Source organism: Sorex araneus, chromosome 4, assembly GCF_027595985.1.
Source record: "Sorex araneus isolate mSorAra2 chromosome 4, mSorAra2.pri, whole genome shotgun sequence".
NCBI classification, from domain to species: domain Eukaryota; kingdom Metazoa; phylum Chordata; class Mammalia; order Eulipotyphla; family Soricidae; genus Sorex; species Sorex araneus.
In genome coordinates, this window is record NC_073305.1 from 110,720,460 (window position 1) to 110,741,993 (window position 21,534).

General features: G+C 37.4%; 1 protein-coding gene across 1 annotated transcript in view; it reads right to left on the reverse strand.

Moving 5' to 3' along the window:
- ME1 (malic enzyme 1) overlaps nucleotides 1-21,534 on the reverse strand; it is a 137,699-nt gene that overhangs the window by 52,324 nt on the left and 63,841 nt on the right. Inside the window, exon 6 of the mRNA XM_055136663.1 lies at nucleotides 8,211-8,314. Coding sequence (XP_054992638.1) covers nucleotides 8,211-8,314 — 104 coding nt within the window. The remainder of the gene's footprint in view (nucleotides 1-8,210; nucleotides 8,315-21,534) is intronic.

A 21,534-nucleotide genomic window follows, 5' to 3' on the forward strand; every position in this document is an offset into this window, starting at 1 on the left:
CATATATGTATATATATATTTATATGCTGATTTAAATATATGTACCTGGATGAATATAATATGCGTTAATATTTTCTGAAATTAAATCACTTGGCAAGAAATACAATTTAAAAATAGGGTTATTTCATTTATATCTTGCATTTGAAATTATATAAATAAAATTAATCAAATACAACTGTGCATCTAAAAACTACTGATTGAATACTTATCATATGCTAGCTAGAATAGGGGCTTGGCTAAGGGTAGAGTGCAGGAGGAAAAGAGGAGGAGGAGAGGAAGGAAGGAAGGAAGGAAGGAAGGAAGGAAGGTAGGAAGGAAGGAAGGAAGGAAGGAAGGAAGGCTGGCTGGCTTAATATAATTAAAAAGTATACATAACAGGATAAATAATTAGATATCTGGATACATTTTAAATTAAAACATACTTTCTATTTTTTTTTTTGCTTTTTTTGGGTCACACTCAGCAATGCTCAGGGGTTACTCCTGGCTTTGCACTCAGGAATTACTCCTGGCATGCTTGGGGGACCATATGGGATGCCGGGGATCGAACCCAGGTCGGCCACGTGCAAGGCAAACGCCCTACCCGCTGTGCTATCGCTCCGGCCCCCTAAAACATACTTTCTAGGCTTCATGTTTTCAGTCTCAGGAACAGGAAAAATGGGGTTGCTATTTATTGAGATGGTAAATACCAAAGCAGAAGATCAGGGTTGGAGGTAGAAATGACATCGAGAGTTCAATTTTTGACATGTTTCACATTTTATGGCAACTACAGATTTAACAAATTTTAAAGAAGACTATGAATCTATGAGTTCAGAGAAGCACAATCTAGCACTACAAATTTGCAAGTCAGAAATACAAAAACGGATAACCAAAGTATAAAGATACCCAACAGACTGGGAAAATTTATTTGCCCATCACTCTTTTTATAAAGGTTAATATCTCAAAAAAATAAAGCACAGATAGAACTATACAAAAGAAAAAATTCAACTCAATCGGGAGAAGTGATAAGCAGAAACTTCCCCAAGGAACACATATAAGTGACTAAAGACATGAAAAATGCTCTACACCATGAATCCTCAGGGAAACGCAAATCAAAACAATGAGATATAACCTCATACCACTGTCACACATCAACAAAAACAACCACAGTTGGTGTGGATGCGGGGTGAAAGGGGACCCTCATTTACTGCTTATGGGAATGTCTACTAGTCCAGACTTTATGGAAAAACATTGATATTCCTAAAAAAAAAAAACAAAACAGAAATTGAGCTCCCATTTGACCGAGCAATTCCACATCTTGGAATCTACCCCAAGGATTCAAAAACACTATAGACAAAAGACAGTTTCATCCCTATGTGCCTTGCAGCACAATCTACAATAGCCAAAATATATAAACAGTCCATGTGCCCAAAAATAAATGGCTGAATAAACAAATTATGGAATATTACATAATAGAATATTACTCAGCCATGAGAAAAGATGAAGTCATGCAATTTGCTACTCTGTAAATGGATCTGGAGAGTAGCGTGCTGAGTTAAGTGCCTCTCACAGAAGCAGGCAGGTGGGTGGGAGGGAAATGGAGAGGGGCCTCGGTGGCGGAGGGAAGTGGACACTGGTGATGGGGTGGGTGTTAAAATACTGTATTCCTGAAAACCAATCATGAATAACTAGGTAATTCATAGTGAAATAAAAAAAAATTTTAAGCAGAAAAAGCAACAAAAAACCCTAGGTTAGAAGTAAACCAAGTTGAGAGTATGATTTCTCCCTTTTTGATTTGGGGCCATGTCCAGTGGAATTCCAAGTTTATTCCTGGCTCTTCTTGGGGATTACTTCTGGCAGTGCTCAGCGAATTATATGCATGTCAGGGATCAAAACTGGGTAAACTGCATGCAAGCTCTACAGACTGTCCACTTTTGGGCTAAAGAGAACTATTCTTGAAGCAAAGAGAAAGAAGTCTTACAGTAAAAATGCTCAGTGAACATATTTCTGTGTAAATTTATTTAGGATTATCTTCTTAACCAGTATTTCCAGATGCAAAAGTTTTAGAAATTTATAAAATTATTAAATACACATGTTAATAGGAAAACATTTGAAACTTGAAGTCAATATCCAGAAAAATCAATAAGTATTTACTAATTCAATTCTTGCATTGCTACTAATCCACCTAACTATAATCAGGGAAATCACATTAACTCTCAATAAGCATCATGACTTGGCTTTACAAGTCTTGGCTTTACAACGGACTTTGTAACAGCTATAATAAATCTGATTTATATAAATCAAGTCACTTCCTTATTCTAGTCATCAATTTTTTCTTCCCTTCATTGCATTTAGATATTTTATTTGCTTTTTAATTTATTCAATATCTCTGTCCTCAAGTAGAAACAAGTTATATGAAAGACAGAAACTATTGGGGGCTGGAGCGATAGCACAGCAGGTAGGGCGTTTGCCTTGCACGCGTCCGACCTGGGTTCGATTCCCAGCATCCCATATGGTCCCCTGAGCACTGCCAGGGGTAATTCCTGAGTGCAGAGCCAGGGGTAATTCCTGAATGCAGAGCCAGGAGTGCATTGCCAGGTGTGACCAAAAAAGCAAAAAAAAAAAGAAATTATTTTGCTCTTATTCCTTCTAAAATATATCACCAATACCAGAGTAACTGGCATTCAACAAATAAATGAATGCATTAAAACAATGAGAAACATGAAATATCCTAACATGAAATTTTGTTTGTTTGTTTTGGTGATCACACCTGGAGACACTTAAGCTGAGTCTTAGCTCTGTGCTAAGGGATCACTCCTGAAGGGGTCAGGGGACCCTATGGGGTGCCTGAGATAGAACCTGGGTTAGCCATGTACAAAGCAAGCACCCTAACCACTGTACTATATTGCTCAGAACCCTGCCATAATATTTTTGTTGGAAAAATCTAGTTTCTGTTGGAGCAGAGTTAGCTTAGGGTAACTAAACGATTTGCTTCAATGGTTGATTTTTTTTTAAAACTACAAATATTCAGAGTTAACATTTGTCTGTTATGTATGACTTGAAAACAGAATATCAGAATGAACCCAAACTACAGATTCCAGTACCTGATTTAATGATATATCTTAAAGCTTTTTTTTTTTTCTGCTGAGCCTTCATCTTTATCTCAATGTCATTATGCTGAATATTTAGCATAGCACACTGATTCCCCACTGTTATTCCAGGGATTGACTCAATCAGAAAGAACTCTGTCTCATATTTTTTCCTCAGGTAGAGCCACGTCTAAAAATAAATACATCTAATGATACATCTAATCTACTTAGAAATATAAAAGTTTAGGTGGCTCAGCCAAACTAGTGAAAACTGAAAAGCCATTCCAACTCCAGATTTCTCCTGAGGTCAGTAGGGGGCATCATTGGGCCTCTCTTACAGCTCCAATTCTTTATGCTTTCTTGCTTCCTTGGTTTACCTTCCACAAAGGCACTTCTTATAAACACATTACTTCATTTCAGAATCTGCTTCCTATATAACCTGTAGCACTGTAGCACTGTCCTCCTGTTGTTCATCGATTTGCTCAAGTGGGCACCAGTAACGTCTCCATTGTGAGACTTGTTAATGTTTTTGGCATATCGAATATGCCACGGGTAGCTTGCCCAGGCTTTGCCGTGCAGGCAGGATACTCTCTGTAGCTTGCAGAGCTCACCGAGAAAGGCAGAGGAATCGAACGCGGGTCGGCCGCATGCAAGGTAAACACCCTACCTGCTATGTTATCGATTTAGTAATAACATAAAAAGGTTCGATGCGCAAAACCCAAAGGTGGCATCATCACAAGTCATAGCTTTGGCTACCAGAGGTGCAATTCTGAGAAGTTTCTTTATATCTCCTGATAGTCTCAGAAGAAAAGCCCCTTGTCCAACAGGCTGGCCTAGTGTGACCAGAATTATTATTATTGGGGTCTTTCCTTCCTTCCTTCACTCTTTGGGCCACACAAAAAGTGCATCAAATCATGATCCAGGCTACAAACCCGAGATGCAAACCAAGGCATCATCATTAAATACGCCTCCCGATGTAGCCCCCAAGCATGCCCGAAGGGAGAGACTGAGGAAGCAGCAGTCAAAACTGGTTCCCCATTTCATGGGATGTGGTTTTTATTAGGTTCCCAGAATCTTTCTCAGGAAAACGCATGCAAAGGCTTAGCAGTTAGGTCTCCAGCTGCTAATGACCGTGAGCTTGGTGCTCAAGCTCTCAGCGGAACTGCGGGAAGTGGTCTCACTCGGTTGATCCACAGGCAACCACATGCTTGACAAGTAGGCCAAGTGGATGAGGTTTAACCACTGGGGTGCAAACTGCCAACGGTGACAAACTTAGTCTCTTTCTATTGCTAACAGGACAAGAAGTCAGGAGATAGTCACCTCGGCCAAGGAACCTGACTCTAATCTCTGGGCCAGGCTAACCAGGGAGACCACGCAAAATCTCAGAGATGGATTCCATCAAGTTTTTATAATAGACCAAGCCAAAAAATAAACAAACCCATGATTTTTGGATAACATATTGAGAAGTTTTCTTCTTATATTTATAAACTCTTCGAAAGTGCTCAGAAGAGACAAACCCTGACCCTTCTGGATAACTCATCTTTGACCTGAAGGGAGGAATCCTCCTCCTGACCCCAAGGGTGCCATTTGTTTTGGCTTTGCCCTATATAACCTAATCATTGATAATATCTGGAATCCTAAAAGAAAATTTAGGATTTTCTTCCTTCCTTCCTTCCCCCCTTCCTTCCCTCCTTCCTTCCCTCCTTCCTTTCTTTCTTTCTTTCTTTCTTTCTTTCTTTCTTTCTTTCTTTCTTTCTTTCTTTCTTTCTTTCTTTCTTTCTTTCTTTCTTTCTTTCCTTCCTTCCTTCCTTCCTTCCTTCCTTCCTTCCTTCACTCTTTGGGCCACACAAAAAGTGCTAAGGGTTTATTCCTGGTTCTGCACTCAGGGATCACTCCTGTTGGTGCTTAGGGGACCCTATGGGATGCAAGAAAAGTACCCAACCCACTGTCCTATCCACTCTGCCCCCCACCCTCACCTCTTGGGAAGTTTTCTAAAATTGCTGGTGGGTCATATACAATATTTTCCGTTCCTATTTCTGCACCTTTCACTCAAAATTTGTTGACTGCATCACCTCTTCAAACTCTATCCAGATCCTAGGGTAATTCAGTTTGCAACTGCTTTTCTCCAACCTGAATTTAAGTTACACTTCCCTTTTAAAGAATCTTGCTTACTTAGGAATACTCTACCATTTAATTGGAACTGCCAGGTACCACTTTTATGAAACTTTTCCTAAGCCAGTATAATACTTGCAAGTATTTCTGAAGTCTTAGGTTTTTAAGTGGGAAGAGTCTAAAAATACAACCCCTTGATAGATAGCCATTCTCTTTATTTAAAAGTATTACTTAGAGAGTATCATGATGAGTGAAATCAGTCAGAAGGAGAGGGACAGACACTGAAAAATCACACTCATTTGCAGGATATAAAAAAATAGTGTGATAACAAATAATATTCAAAAACAATCAAAACAAGGGCCAAGAGGATTGGTCCATGATGGGAAGCTTGCCAGAAGGTGTGTGTGTGTGAGTGTGTGTATGTGTGTGAGTGGCAGGGGCAGGGGGAGGAAGGAAGGGGTGAGAGGTGGAACCACTGTGACAATGATAGTTGGAAACGATCACTGTGGAGAAGTGCTGATTGCTGAAAGAAGATAAAGTAATATTCATGACAACCTTTCAGTAACAGTATTGCAAACACTTGCCTAAGAGGGAAAAGGGGGTGGGGGGGTGGAGAACATGAAGAGTATCTGCCACAGGCGCAGGCTGGGGGTATGAGGGGAGGGAACCTAGGGACACCGGTGATGGGAAATGGACATTTGGTGGAAGGATGAGTTGTTAGAAAACTATGTGACTGAAACTCAGTCAGAAACAACTCTGTAACTCATGGTGAGTCAATTCTATTTAGAAGTACCAATGACTTATCAACCTTGTCAAAGATATACAGTAATATCTCAATTATGTATTTAAAAGCCTATTTTTCTGAATCTAGGTTCACACAAAACATTAAAAGAGCTCATGTTTTATTTTTTTATTAGAAAGCTTTGCATTGATGCCAAAATGAGTTATTTTTAAAAACAGAATGCAAATATGTAAACCCTACGTTCTACTTTCATAATGTGCTTAGCAGTTTCTTTTTAGGTTTAATGCAAAAGTGTATAAAGATACTCTATTTATCCAAACAACAAAAATAATTTGAGAATACACATTCCTTTTCTTTCATACAGTTTCACTCTAGTCTTTACATAATCTCTTCACTAATGTTGCTTTCTACATTCCAGAAATTATTTCAAAACATCAAATAAGTTTTAGAGTAGGAATTTTTTTTTTTTCTTTTTGGGTCACACCCGGAGATGCACAGGGGTTTCTCCTGGTTCTACACTCAGGAATTACTCCTGGCAGTGCTCAGGGGACCATATGGGATGCTGGGATTCGAACCCGGGTCGGCCGTGTGCAAGGCAAACGCCCTACCCGCTGTGCTATCGCTCCAGCCCCTAGAGTAGGAATTTTAAATATGAAAAAACTATTACAGGGGCTGGAGCAATAGCTCAGCGGGTAGGGCGTTTGCCTTGCATGCGGCCGGCCCGGGTTCGATTCCCAGCATCCCATATGGTCCCCTGAGCGCCGCAAGGGGTAATTCCTGCTTGCAGAGCCAGGAGTAACCCCTGTGCACCGCCAGGTGTGACCCAAAAAGCGAAAAAAAAAACTATTATAAATTGTTCCATGTAATCTTAAACTGCAACTTTTAAGCTCTTCCTATGACTAAGTACAGCCTAAGCAAACTTGTTAATAAAAACAATTAAGCATTAGAATTTCTAGTATAGTCTCTATTTGGCAAATACAAGCTGCACTAAAACAGTTAAAAATTCAATATATTCTAAATACTGTACAAACTGATAAAAAGTACTTTCAACTACTGGGTATAACTTCTCAAAATTAAACCTTATGATAAAAATGAAAGCAGACAGACATCTCTATCTACAGATCTAGTTGTAACTATTTCTAGTGAGGAGTTTATTTCTATGAAAAACCATGGCAACATATGTATTTATAAATAGTTCATGGTTTCTGGGGCTATACAATAACAAATGTGATGACTGTTTTTTCTTTTTTTTTTTTGCTTTGCTTTTTGGGTCACACCCAGCAATGCACAGGGGTTACTCCTGGCTCGTGCACTCAGGAATTACTTCTGGCAGGGCTTGGGGGACCATATGGGATGCTGGAAATTGAACCCGGTCAGCTGCATGCAAGGCAAATGCCCTGCCTGCTATGCTATCGATCGAGCTCCTCATCCTGGACACTTTTGAATTGGACTCTCTTAATGTGACAGAATTCTCTCAGAATGATTAATGTGACATACTTCTCTAAATTATGGTGCAAGTTTCTTCTTTTTAAAAAAATGGAAAATTTTACAGTAGCACTTGGCTACAATTAAATGCTGCCTAAACAGTGAACAAATATCACAGATTTTATCATAGGCTCATAGTTATTTATGTCCTGATTTGTGCTCATTCTGGACACTTTATTTTTTCCTTTTTGAGTCAAACCAGGCGATGCACAGGGGTTATTCTGGCTCATGCACTCAGGAATGACTCCTGGTGGTGCTCAGGGGACCATATGGGATGCTGGGAATCGAACCCAGGTCGGCCTCGTGCAAGGCAAACGCCCTACTCGCTGTGCTATCGCTCCAGCCCCTCATTCTGAACACTTTTGAATTGGACTCATACTTAGTCTCTGCTTCTTGTACCTCAAAGAGTCAAATATATCAATGAAGTTAATTAAAGATCAGATTCTACAGAACTAGAAATAGAGTACAGACAAGCAGCAATTGTAAGAAGGCTTGCTAAGGAAGTTTAGTTCCTGGTCACAGGGTCATTCACAACAAACATGCATTTCATTAACTACAGAATACAAAGATTCCTCAAAACAAAGCATATTTTGGAGTAGCAATATAGACAACCATTAGGGAAACATTTATAGGATAGTAACATTTGGTCCCTAAGTTATGATGGTAATGTGAAGATATTTCATTCAAATCACTCTATTATTAAACTTTGTAACCAAATGGATTTTAATGGTTCATTTTTTATGTTATTTCATCTTTAGATTCTTGAAATTCAAGTCAAATATGAATAAAATAAAGATAATACATACTTGGAAGAAACTGCCTCCATGAATTCATCCAAAAATTTATCATATTCAGGACCTCTCACTCTTCTCTGTCGGAGTCCAATGTACAATGGATCCTTAAGTAACTCCTATTGAGAGAAAAGTAAACAAAGATTGAGAAATAACTAATGGAAATCTTCTCTTTCTGAGCTTTGGCTTCCTCATATATAAAAATAAAAAGTAAAGTAACCTATAGCTATTTAGTCTATAATAGAGAGCATTTACAGTATTAAGGTGCCAAGTTAAAAAATAAAAAAGAAAATTATTAAAAACTCAAAATATATTCTGGGGACAAAAAAGGCACCAAACCTGAATTGGGACTGCTAATTAGAAAAGTGAAATTTGCAGTAGGCCTTCCTCTACATTTGAAACCTTCAGCTTGCTGCTCCTCCGACTTTCCAGGTGAGGTGAACTACCCAGCTGACATCCCAAGGTCTTTTTGTTTTTTTAAAGTATTTTTATTGAGGTACTGTAATTTATACAGTTATTCACAGCATCCAATTTTTAGAATCATTCAGGATCAAATTCCATGAGCACAATTTTCCAACATCAATCCCATCCCCTGAGGACCACTCCTGGCTGAGTTCCAGGACTATATGGGCTGCCAGGGACCCAACCAGGTCCAACGCATGCAAGGCAAGTGTCCTAGCTGCTGTACTGTACTATCACTCTGGCTCCCCCAAGATGAGACACAGAAATTTTCTACAAAACAGCAAAAGATGGGGATTGGAGTGGGAGGTGGGGGAGTCTGAAAAGAAAGAAATAACACTTAAGAACTTGGGATGAATTTAAGAGAAACAATATAAGAATCCTTGAAATCCCTGAAGCTCAGGTCACACGTTTGATGAAGAACCACTCATTAAAGAAATCAGATAAGAATTTCCCAGAGTTGAGGTGTGTAGTCACTGAGATCCAAGAACCCTGAGGGGTCTTAGTGATAACAGACCGGACTAGAAAAACTCCAAAACACATTATAATCAGAATAATAAAAGCCAAAGATACCAACGTAATATGAAAAAAGCAAAAAGCAAATGAGAAATTTGCAAAGAAAAGCCCAGAAGATTCACAGCATATCTATCAAATAAGACTCTGAGCCAGAGAGATCGGTGTAAAACAGAAACAAGAAAATTAATAAAATGAACACCTTAGTAAGAATACTCTATCCAGCTACATTATCACTGAGATTTGAAGAAACAATATAAAGCTTCATGGACAATCGACAATTGAGGTAATTATAGCACTGAAATCAGTTTTGCAAGTGTTAAGGGATTTTCTTAAAAAGAAAAGACAAACTTCTCAACATTGTGCCACTTAGTATAACACTCACTCATAGTGCTTTTATGGTTGCTCTCTGCAGATTAAGAAGGATTTTTTAATCCCTAGATTGGTAAGTAATTTTATACTTTTTTAATAATAAATTAATGTTTCGTTATATTGAATGTTAAATGTCCATTCAGGTGAACATTTTTATATGTATAGAAAATTTTATTATAATAATTTACTTATTAATGAAAACACTAAAGTATTATTGATAATATCTTCTAACATAAAGCCAATATTCCCTTTTGAGGATAAAACACTTTTTTATAGTTTTATAAGATCTGATTAAATTTTTCCTTAAAGTTTTCTTAATTTGTCTTCTTTTAGTAAACTATATATTTGTAGGATTTACCTATTTCATGTAAATTTTAAAATGTATCATCATATAATTTTCCCTATTAATTTTTAAATAATATACATGTTTAAAAAAAAGATAGTCTTTAATTTTTTTTTTCTTTTTGGCAATGCACAGGGATTACTCCTGGCTCTGCACTCAGGAATTACTCCTGGAGGAGCTCAGGGGACCACATGGGATGCTGGAAATCGAACCTGGGTCGGCCGCGTGCAAGGCAAACACCCTACCCACTGTGCTATTCCAGCCCCAGTCTTTAAAATTTTTTATCAACTCATCATGGTTTACAATTTTATAGAATTTCAGGAGTTTAGATTTAATCATCTATAAGTGTAAGTATATCTCCACAATAACTTTTTAAAAACATTTCTCTCATATAGCAGATACAAAGAAATGACGTTAAGAAACAACAAATGGCCCAAGTCATCAGCACTGGAGCTTACAAGGGAGGTGGGGAGAGGCTCTTGGGACACTGATGTAGGGAAGTAGCTCTCTGGTGGGGACTCGTGTTGGAATGGTGCATGCCTGAAAAGTATAATTGATAATATTGCAAATCCCAGTGAAAAATTATTTTAAAAAATAAAAAGTTAAATTTGTATCTTACAGGCATGTCACAGAGAAACAGATTTAGTTTCAAATATTATATTAGCTTAGAAAATGAAAAAGTAGTAAGCCTCTTTTTATGCTCATTTCTATTTCTAAAAGCATAAGTAGTTTTTTTAATGCATTATATCTTTATGCAAACATCTTTTTTAAGGCAGCATTTGGATTTTTTTTTCCATTGCATTTATTTATTTAGTTTTGGTTCTGAGGCTGATCTGTGAATATCAGAGGCCACCTCTGGTTACTGTGGTGGGAGACCAGGCAGTGTCTTTCTTTCTTTTTCTTTCTTTCTTTCTTTCTTTCTTTCTTTCTTTCTTTCTTTCTTTCTTTCTTTCTTTCTTTCTTTCTTTCTTTCTTTCTTTCTTTCTCTTTCTCTCTCTTTCTTTCTTTCTTTCTTTCTTTCTTCCTTCCTTCTTTCTTTTCTTTCTCCTTTCTTTCCCTTCTTTCCTTTCTTTTTCTTTCTTTCTTTCTTTCTTTCTTTCTTTCTTTCTTTCTTTCTTTCTTTCTTTCTTTCTTTCTTTCTTTCTTTCTTTCTTTCTTTCTTTTATTAGAGAATCACTGTGATGTACAGTTACAAACTTATGAACTTTTGTGTTTGCATTTCACTCATACAGTGATCATTTACCCATCCCTCCACTAGTGCCCATTCACCTCCACCAATGATCCCAGTATCCCTCTTGCCACCCCCACCCCACCCCCCACCACCCCACCCTGCCTCTGTAGCAGGGTATTCCCTTTTGTTCTCTCTCCTTTTGGGCGTTGTAGTTTGCAATAGAGGTATTGAGTGGACTAGGCAGTGTCTTGCAATTGAACCCCAGCTTCCTGTAAGCAAAGCATGTGCTTCAGCTCACTGAGTCATCTCTGTCCTTTATATTCTATTTTGAATTACTCAGTTTTTTTCATTGAGATAACAATATTTTAGGAGAGTTTATAATTTGCTGGTACATTCTAACTACATCATACCCACCACCAAACTAACACTGTTCCTCCATCACAATCTATAGGGTCTTTCATGTCTACCCTTAACCAGTCTGATAACCTTAAATCCATCATAAGCTTAAGGATTTGTTTTCATTGGACAGTCAAATCCCTTGCTTTGTTTCTTTTTCATTTTATTTCTTTATATTATACACAAGTGAGAGCATCCACTTTCTCCTTGTAATTAATTTCATTTAAGATGATATCCCTTTTTATCCATCAGTGTTGTAGAAAAATTTCATCTGACAGCTAAGTAGCACTCTGTTGTGTCTATACACCACAATATCTTTATCCACTCATCATTTTGTAGGGCATTTAAGTTATTTCCAGATCTTGGATAATGTACCTACTACTTCGATGAATAATGGCATTGGCGATATCTTTCCAAATTAGGCTTTGTGCATTCTTAGTGTCTATAATTTTACACTGATTAAGAGCAAAATTAAAGCCTTAATAAAACTAAAGCTAAAAAATGAAATACTGCTTTGTTCAAATTTTAGTCTGTATAAAATTACTAAAGTTTTGAAATTAGCTTTCAACTGAGACATAATTTAGATATGACAAAATGTATACATTTATAACAAAGCTCCCAGAAAAGATTTTTTCACTTAAAGAAGGGCATCTATGAGAAACTTACGGCTAACAACATATTTAACAGTGAAAGATGGAATGCTAGTCCCTAACACTCAAAACTAGACAAGGATATCTACTCTCACCACTCCTACTCAACAATGTACTGGAAACCCTAGAAATTATAATAAGCCAAGAAAAAGAAAAACAGAAATACTGGCATAAAAGAACCTATTTTTACTTGTACACACATAATTATGCAGATAAGAAATAATAAGAACCCTACCAAGAATTCATTAAAAAAATGTAACTTTAATACAATTGTAAGATATAAAGTTAATTTACACAAATTGTTTTTCAACATATTAGCAAAAGACAGTTGAAAAATGAAATAAAATGCACAACTTCATTTAAAATACCATACCAAACATGGAATTCATAAGGACGTATTTAACAAACTATGTGTGAGCTCTGGTACTGGAAACTACAAAATCTTGCCAAAAGAAAGTTTAAAGGATGAACTGTGTTTGCAGCATGGGAAAAAAAATAGCAATTTATGTCATGTACAGTGAAATAATGGACAAAACCTCCACCTTCAACAATCTGATATAGATAAAATGTACCTAGTGAACTTGCAAATCTACTTAAGATTTTTAGGCAGAATGTCAAATATACAGATTAGTACGCCTTATGCACTGGAGCTTGAGAGACATTACAAAGAGATATGGTGCTTGCTTTCCTTGTATATGGCTCACCTGGTCCCCCAGGTACCATGGGGAGTGGCTTGCCCCCTCCAGCACTGCCTAGTGTGATCCAAGTCCTCCTCCCTCCAAAAAATACATAGTATAGTAAACAAGGAAATAGCTTGTGAGAAAAAATGGAAACACATAGATGATATTAGATTTGGTTATGAGATTTCCAAGTAAACTAAGGCATTAAGGCTTGCAATCAAAGATCAAATTAAGTTTATAGTTAAACACCTTTTAAAAAAATTTTAATGACTTCAAGTGGAATTTTATTGATCATCTTGGTGAGACAAAGGAACCAGTCCCACAGCACTCTTCTCCCATCAACCAGTGTATAGAGAAGATCTGTTTTGAAAACTATGCTTAGTGGGAACTTTTAGGTCTAATGGAACAGACCATAGCCTGAGACAAAGAAAGTCAAAAAAAAAATTAGAATGTTGTATTACTAACCAGATTGAGACAAACACACCTGAAATAAAACTACTCTGAGGGTCGGAGTGAGAGTTCAGTGGGTAGGGAGCTTGCCTTGCACACAACCAAACAATGTTGGATCCCCAGCATGCCCTGAGGTCCCCTGAGTGCTGCAAGGAGTGATTCCTGAGTGCAGAGTTAGGAATAAGTCCTGAGTATTGCCAACTGTGTCCCCAAGCCAAAAACCAAACTAAAACGCTATTTCTCTGAGTATCCAAATTATCACAGGAAGGAAGCAGGCTGAGAAAGTAATTCAGTTACAAACACAGCCAATTCTTTCTCTTTCTCCCTTTCTTTTTCTCTTTCTCTCCTTCTCTCTCTCTCTCTTTTTCTTTCTTCCTCCCTTCCTTTGTGGCATAGGAAAAAAAACATAGGTGCTCACACATGAACAAGCAGACACTTGACGGAAGATGTGGTGTAGAGAGAGCTATAACCATGATCTCACACATAGTCACTTCTTTTCTTCTTTCTTCCTATCTTCCTTTCTTCCTTCCTTCCTTCCTTCCTTCCTTCCTTCCTTCCTTCCTTCCTTCCTTTTTCTTTCTTTCTCTCTCTTTATTCCTTTCTTTCTTTTTCTTTCTTTTTTGTTTCAAAGCACTGTGATTTACAATCCCGTTATAGTTTCAAGCACACAATATTCCAACACCACATCTTCCACCAACTGTATGCTTCCCTTCACTGTTGTCTCAGAGTCATCACCAAAAATCTCTGTCATACAGCTGTTTCTTAATGGAAAAGAATACTATATCAAAGGAAAGAACCAAGAGTCCAAATGACAGAATTTACAAAACCCTGAGCTAACAACTCCAGAATACTCTGAAGAAGCAGAACTGTATGCTCTTTGCAAAACACAACACTCTCCTCAAACAACAATTTTTGGCCCCCAAGTAGGTGGTCTCTAACACATATCCATGGGGAATTCCAAACTGCTGTGAACCATTTACAGTCCTATAATTTCTTTTTTTCCCATTTGGAATGTGTGTTCTTTATGATTTATTCTCTTCCTATCTCATCATATTATGCATGGCAAATTGCCATAACCCATATTCATCCCACTCTATCTTATGAAATAAAATAACATTGTAGATAAAAAATATGTTGGAAAATCAATATCTTTACATACGACACAACACTGAGTTCATAGCTGAAAGTACAACTCGAATATGTGTGTTCCCTTTATTCCAATTTGCCCACCTTTCTACCCACTTCCCTTCTATTAACAACTAATTGACCTTGTAGTTAAAAATGTGTTTATTTTGCTCATCTATTTTCTCTACATACAACATTTTGACCAATATTTTACAGGGTATACTTTCTCTCTGTAGCTTATGTCACCAAGTGTAATACCTCTTAATATATACTAAGATGTTGCAGATGCTAGAATTTCATCTCTCTTAGCTGTCTTAGGGATTTTATTTCTAGGGTCTTAGTCCTGTTCCATTAATCTGTGTATCTTTTCATTCCAAAACCATGCGATTTTCATTACCACTGCTCTGTTGTATAATTTGAAGTTGGGAAGCATGAAGCTTCCATTTTTCATCCTTTTTACTCCAGTTAATAGTATCCAAATAGACACTACTTAGTGTCTATTTGGTCTTTCAATAGTTATAAATAAATTTTATAAATTTTTGTTATATTTCTGTGATAATGATAATAACTTTTTCTACACCTTAATATACTTGACTATAATAGCACTTTAGCAAACTCTCCGGAATTTTATATGTATATTATCTAATTAGCAAAAGAGTGATTGTTTTACTTTTTCTTCTCAATTTGGGTTCTTTTCATAACCTTTTCTTGTCTAGCTGCTTTTACTAGTATATTCAAAATAATGTAGCACTGTAGCACTGTCTTCTCGTTTTTCATCAATTTGCTAGAGTAGGCACCAGTAACGTCTCCATTTTGAGACTTGTTGTTACTGCTTTTGGCATATTGAATACACCATGGGTAGCTTGCCAAGCTCTGCCGTGTGGGCAGGATGTTCTAGATAGCTTGCCGGGCTCTCTGAGAGGGACGGAGGAATCGAACCTGGGTCGGTTGCATGCAAAGCAAATGCTCTACCCACTGTGCTACCACTCCAGTCCTATTCAAAATAATATTTAACAATACTAGTGAAAGTGGACACCTTTGTTCCTGAGATTAGAGAACAGTTTTCAGAGTTTTGTCTTTATGATATTAGCAAGACTGGGATTGTTAGAAATTCCCTTTATTAGGTTACAGTAGATTCCTTCTATACTCATTTTGTTAAGGTTGTTTTTTGTTGTTGTTTTTTTTTTCAGTCATTAACGTTTACTGAATCTTGTCAACTGCTTTTTCGGCACTTGTTGAGATGATCATCTGATTTTTGTCCTTCCTTTTGTTATGTTACATATGTTTATTATTGTATTTGTTGAAACATCATTGTAGCATGAAGTAAAACCTACTTGACCCGGTATATAATTCCTTTAATGAATTTGCATGGTAGAACTTCATCAAGTGATTGCATTTTATTTTCGTATGTGATATCTTTGGCTTCAAGATTATTGATGACTTCACAGAATTTGCTTGAAAGCTTTACCTTCTTTTATTTTTATGGAAGAATTTGAAAAAGACAGCTATTATTTTTTCTTTGAATATTTGGTAACACTAGAGATACTATTTAGCTGTAAGCTTTTGGGGGAGGTAGGTATTCATCACACTTTGAATTCATTCAGGAAGAAACAATTTGTTTTTTCTATTCCTGATTTAGTCTTAGAATGCTATATATGTCTAAGAATCTATCCATTTCTCTAAGTTATTCAATTTTGTCATATAATTGCTCATAATATAATTTACATACATAATATTCTCTTTCTCCTTTTGATTTATTTCTACTCCTCCAATTTTTGAATGGAGTACTGATTATGGTTATTCTGTCCCTAACTGGCCATCAAATGTTTGGTATATGGGAATATATAAAAAGAACTACAATGAGGAACAAAACATAAGAAAATTTATTTGGACCTAGATACAATTTAGATGACAGTGTTCTAAACTTTGGATCTATAAGAGCGAAACTTTTGGTAACCAAAGATGGAGGTTAACAATATAGCACATGTAGAAGGTGAACAACTTGTGAAGAATAAGAATCTATATAGAGAAAGACCCAACTGTTCAAAACACTCCAGTCTTCTTTACTATCTACTGAATCAAACACATTAACAAAATAATGTTATAAGAGAGTTTGGAGGTAGTTAATTAAGCTTTTGAAGATGTGACAATGTTGTTCAGCTTAGATCATTTAGATGATTTAACAGCCAACAGAAATTATATTCCAGGTCATATCTGGTGTCCTAGTCTATTAGTAATAGGATCCACTTTTATTCTGAAAGTGTATTTTTCCCCCAGTACACTTTATATTTATATATAAATATATATGCATATATATCCTCCTTATAATTCACTATACAATGAATTAATGCATTCTAGCTGGTTAGAGGTTAATATAATAATGATATCAGTATATTTCAGTTGAAATATAAATCTAAAACTAAGTATAGTTGTATACTCCTCTGGGCCTAAAAGTTTTAAACAATCTCCTAGCGGACTTCCAAATTGCTGAAGCTGATGTGCTAAGGAGCTACTAATGTGAGAATAAAAATACTTTTCTCTATGTCTGGAATATATTTTGACTTTTAAGATATGAATCAGAAAAAAACACAATAGGAAAAAGATGTTAGATGTTTCCACTTTTCTTTCATTCTTTCCATGCTAATAAGTAAAGTACATATCACAGAAACATCTGACTACAGTAACTATTACAATTCATGAATAAGATTACTGTATCACTGTCATTCATTGCTTATCGATTGCTGGAGTGCACATCAGTTATGTCTCTATTGTGAGACTTATTGTTACTGTTTTTGGCATATAGAATGCACTACAGGTAGCTTGCCAGACTCTGCCATGCAGGCGAGATACTCTCGGTAGCTTGCCGAACTCTCCAAGAGGAGTGGAGGAATCGAACCTGGGTTGGCCATGTGCAAGGCAAACGCCCTACCCGCTGTGCTATTGCTCCAGCCCATGAATAAGATAGTGCTTATGAATTAAATCATGAAGTTATAAAATTCTTTTACTATGTCTCTGTCAAAAATTATTTTTTTAAATTGTCATAATAATTAAAACTTGAATAATTACTGGAGCATTGGAGATTCAGCTGATAAAAAATTTTCTAGAAATAGTTTAGCCCAATATGCATAATTGCTCTACAGACTAGTACCGAAAGTAAACTTAACTGATCAATCATAAGCTTAACTAAAAACTCCACATGATGAAGAGTAAAGACCAAATCTTTGCTGAATAAAAAAAGTTCAAAACTTAGTGCTAAGCCAGCACTTAAAAAAACAGGTTAGGGGGGCTGGAGCGATAGCACAGCGGGTAGGGCGTTTGCCTTGCACGCGGCCAACCCGGGTTCTAATCCCAGCATCCCATATGGTCCCCTGAGCACCGCCAGGGGTAATTCCTGAGTGAAGAGCCAGGAGTAACCCCCTGTGCATCGCCGGGTGTGACCCAAAAAAAAAAAAAAAGGTTAGTTTTCTTAGCCATAGGTATCACGTGTAATGCAAAGATTTGAGAGGAGGAAAAAGATTAAGAAGGAAAAGAAAGGATAAAGCATAAAAATAAAAGACAAAGCATGATAAAATATAAGCGAGTTCTCAAAATTACAGACAAAGCTTAAGAAAATATAATAGAGTTCTCAAAAAGGAGATAAGGAGAGTACATACAGATAAGGTTACTTGTGGCACCATCTTAATTCCAGACAGAAATTTTTGAGTACTGATTTGTTTTTTTTTAAAGCAGCAACTAGCGATAGCACAGCGGTAGGGCATTCGCCTTTCACGCAGCCAACCCGTGTTTGATTCCTCCGCCCCTCTCAGAGAGCCTGGCAAGCTACCGAGAGTATTGCGCCCGCACAACAGAGCCTGGCAAGCTACCCGTGCGTATTGGATATGCCAAAAACAGTAACAATAAGTCTCACAATGAGAGACGTTACTGGTGCCCGCTCGAACAAATCGATGAACAACTGGATGACAGTGACAGCAGCAACTATCACCAGGATCTGCATCTAAGTAGGGTCCCCAATGCCTACCGTGCTCCCAGCAGCCCCCATGGGCATGCTCTGTGACTGAGTCCCTAGTCCCCCACAAAGGTTCTCCGAGCCTGCCCAGACCAATGTGACACAGCAGGTCAACCTGGGAAATCCTCTCAGGGCAAGCTTGATTGCCTGGTTATGAGTCAGGCCCTCTTGATCTTGGTGAGAGGGACCTCGGGGCAACTGCAATTTTAAGTCCCAGATTAATGATCCTGTACCCACAGGCCAGGTTGCAATGGAAACCTCTGTCACTGAGCATTTGTGACTGTAAACTCTGAACTGACATACAGGTTTGCTCAAACCTGGTACAAAGGGGCAGCCTGGCACTGATAATCTTAAATCTCTGGGTATTGTTCAAGTTTCACACACTCCTTGTATTTCTGAGTTGAAACTCCCGGTGGCTTCTGAGATCTATCCAAATTTGGTCTCTAGCTGCTCCCAAGCAGTCATGATCTTGAAAATATGATTGCAGTCCAGGCTTGCTCCGACTTAGGGACTTGGGTCTTGCAAAAACGCTCACACATTTCCAATACAGAACACTGTGCAGGCCTATGTGATCTTGGCACTACCGCTGCTCCAAGCGCTCACAGAGGCAAAGCCCCTAGCTGTCACTTGGATCTACTCTGTGCCACAGCTGCTCCTGGGCACTTGACACAGCAAATCCCCGGCTGCTGCTCAGGCCCACTTGACTTGGACACCACAGCTGTTGCCCGGCAATAGCAACTGGGAATCTTGAATTGCTGTCCAAGTCCACTCAGCCAGCACAGAGGCTGCTGCAGGACTCCCATGAGTACCAGTTTCTGGCAGTAGGCAAGACCCACACAGACTGAGCACCACACACTCTGCCTGGGACTCGGGTCATAAAGTTGAAGTCACTGTTCAGGTCTGCTCGAACCTTTGCCTCTTGGCATGGCATAGCATCACACAGATGAAGAAATAAAGAAATTCACCTGCACTGATGGATCAAGACAGAAGCCAGGGAAGAGCCCCCAGAACATCAGGGCTTTCTTAATTCCCTAATTAGGATCACCAACCATCCCAAAAAAAAAGAAAAGAAAAAGAATCTCCAACCATCAAAAGGATGTTCATTAAAATAAGGAAAACAGCGTAAGAGACTTAGACATAAGCATGAAACATGGGCAGAGAAATCATGAGAAAATTCCAAGGACTGATCCAACGAGCAAAAGGAGTAGAGAAATGCTTTAATGCTTTTTAAAAAGAACAGAAAAATAATTTTTAAAATGGAGTTAGCATAAGAGATTTATCAGAGAGCATCGGGAGGAACAACACTTTCATCAAGGGGCTCCAGAGGATGCAGAAAGAAAGAAGATACATACTTTGCATTAGAAATAATAATTTAGAACTTTGCCAAATGAAGAAAGAAGGCAAAGACACAAATTCAGGAATTTCAAAGGATTCTGAACAAAAATAAAACTAAACAGACACATACTAAGATGTTCTTATTAAAATGGCAAAAATCAAAGACAGATAAAAATTTAAAATGCATCGAACAAAGGCAAAGCCATGTATAAAGGAACTCTAATAATATAGCCAACTTATCAGCCAGTTTTGGGCCACAATTACTGATGCCCAGGGGTGACTCCCAGAGTAGCTCAGGAATTGTTCCCAGTGATTCCCAGGAGACATGCGGTGTCAGTGATGCAGTGATGCACAGTATTCCTTTGAGCTATCTCCCCAGACCAAATTTATCCATTATAAATCTCCAGGCCAGAAGGAAATTACTAGATGTATCCAAAATGCTGACTGGAAAAGACTTCCAATGAAAGATATTCTATCTAGCTAGGTTATCACTCAAATTGATGGAATGATAATAAGCATTCAGACAGAGCTGGAGTGATAGTACAATAAGGGAAACTGCCTGGCATGTGGCTGACCCAGGTTCAATCTCTGGCACCCCACATGGTCCCCCAAACCCTGCCAAGTGTGATCACTGAATGCAGAGCCAGGAGTAAGCACTGCACTGCTAGGTGTGGCCCAAATATCAAAAAGAAAAGAAAGGTTTCATAGAGCAACTAATGAAATTCAAGGCCATTAAACTTATTCTTCAATAAAGATTAAAAGGACTTCTAAAAGAGAAACCCAATCCAGAAAGAGTAAGATACTTAGCAGACAGTATTTTTTAAGTAGATTGATCATAAAAAGCATAAAATGTGAGAAGGGAGCATAATAATGTGGCATCTTAGAATGAACTTTAGATTTTCAAAATAAAATATTTTACTAAAGTGGAAGGTAAGGTTAGCACACTAGATGTAAAATTCATAGCAACTTCAAAGCAATATTTTTTAGAAGAAAAATCATTATACAAAAGGTAAGTATAAAGACATAGGGGGAGAGAATAGGAGGAGAAAGAAATAAAATCAATCTGTAAAAAGACCCAGAATCAATGTCAATAAGTTATTTTATCTCACTGATTTCTCTAAGTGTCAATGGTCTGAAGTTCCCAATGAAAAGGCATAGAGTAACTAGATAAACTAGGAAATTGAATCTTCTACCATCTATAGAACCACTTAAACTTCAAAGATAAATGGGATCAAGTAAAAGGAGATACATCCTACTTATACCAAACTATATTTCAAACTAAACAGATAGTAAGAGACAATAATGGGTAGTATATGATTACGAGAAAGATACACCAAGAGGAGCTAACACTTACTAGCATGTGTGCACCAAATAAAGGGACATTTCCAACCAGAAGACACAGTGGGTAGATGGATCAAAAGCACAAGCCATCTTCATTATTCTTACAAGAGTTTGACATCCAAGATAGAGATAAACAAAGAATCAGGAAAAGACTAGAGCAAGGTGTTCCAAGCCAAGGATGCAGAAGAAAGAACAGGAATATTCTCATAGAGAGCCCCTGCCGCAAAAGATATTATATATTACTTAAAGAATTAAGCGAACAAGAAGATATAACACTCACCAAATTTTATACACTCAATTCTGGGGGCAACAAAATACAGAAAAAAAAATACTAACATACTTCAAAGGAAAAACTGAGAATAACCCAATAATTAATTGTAGAGGATCTCAACATACCACTTAAAACAAGGAAAGATCACTAGAAATAAAATAACAAGGAAATAACTGCAATATATAAAGAAACTGAAGAGCTGCACTTAATAGCTATTTACATAAACT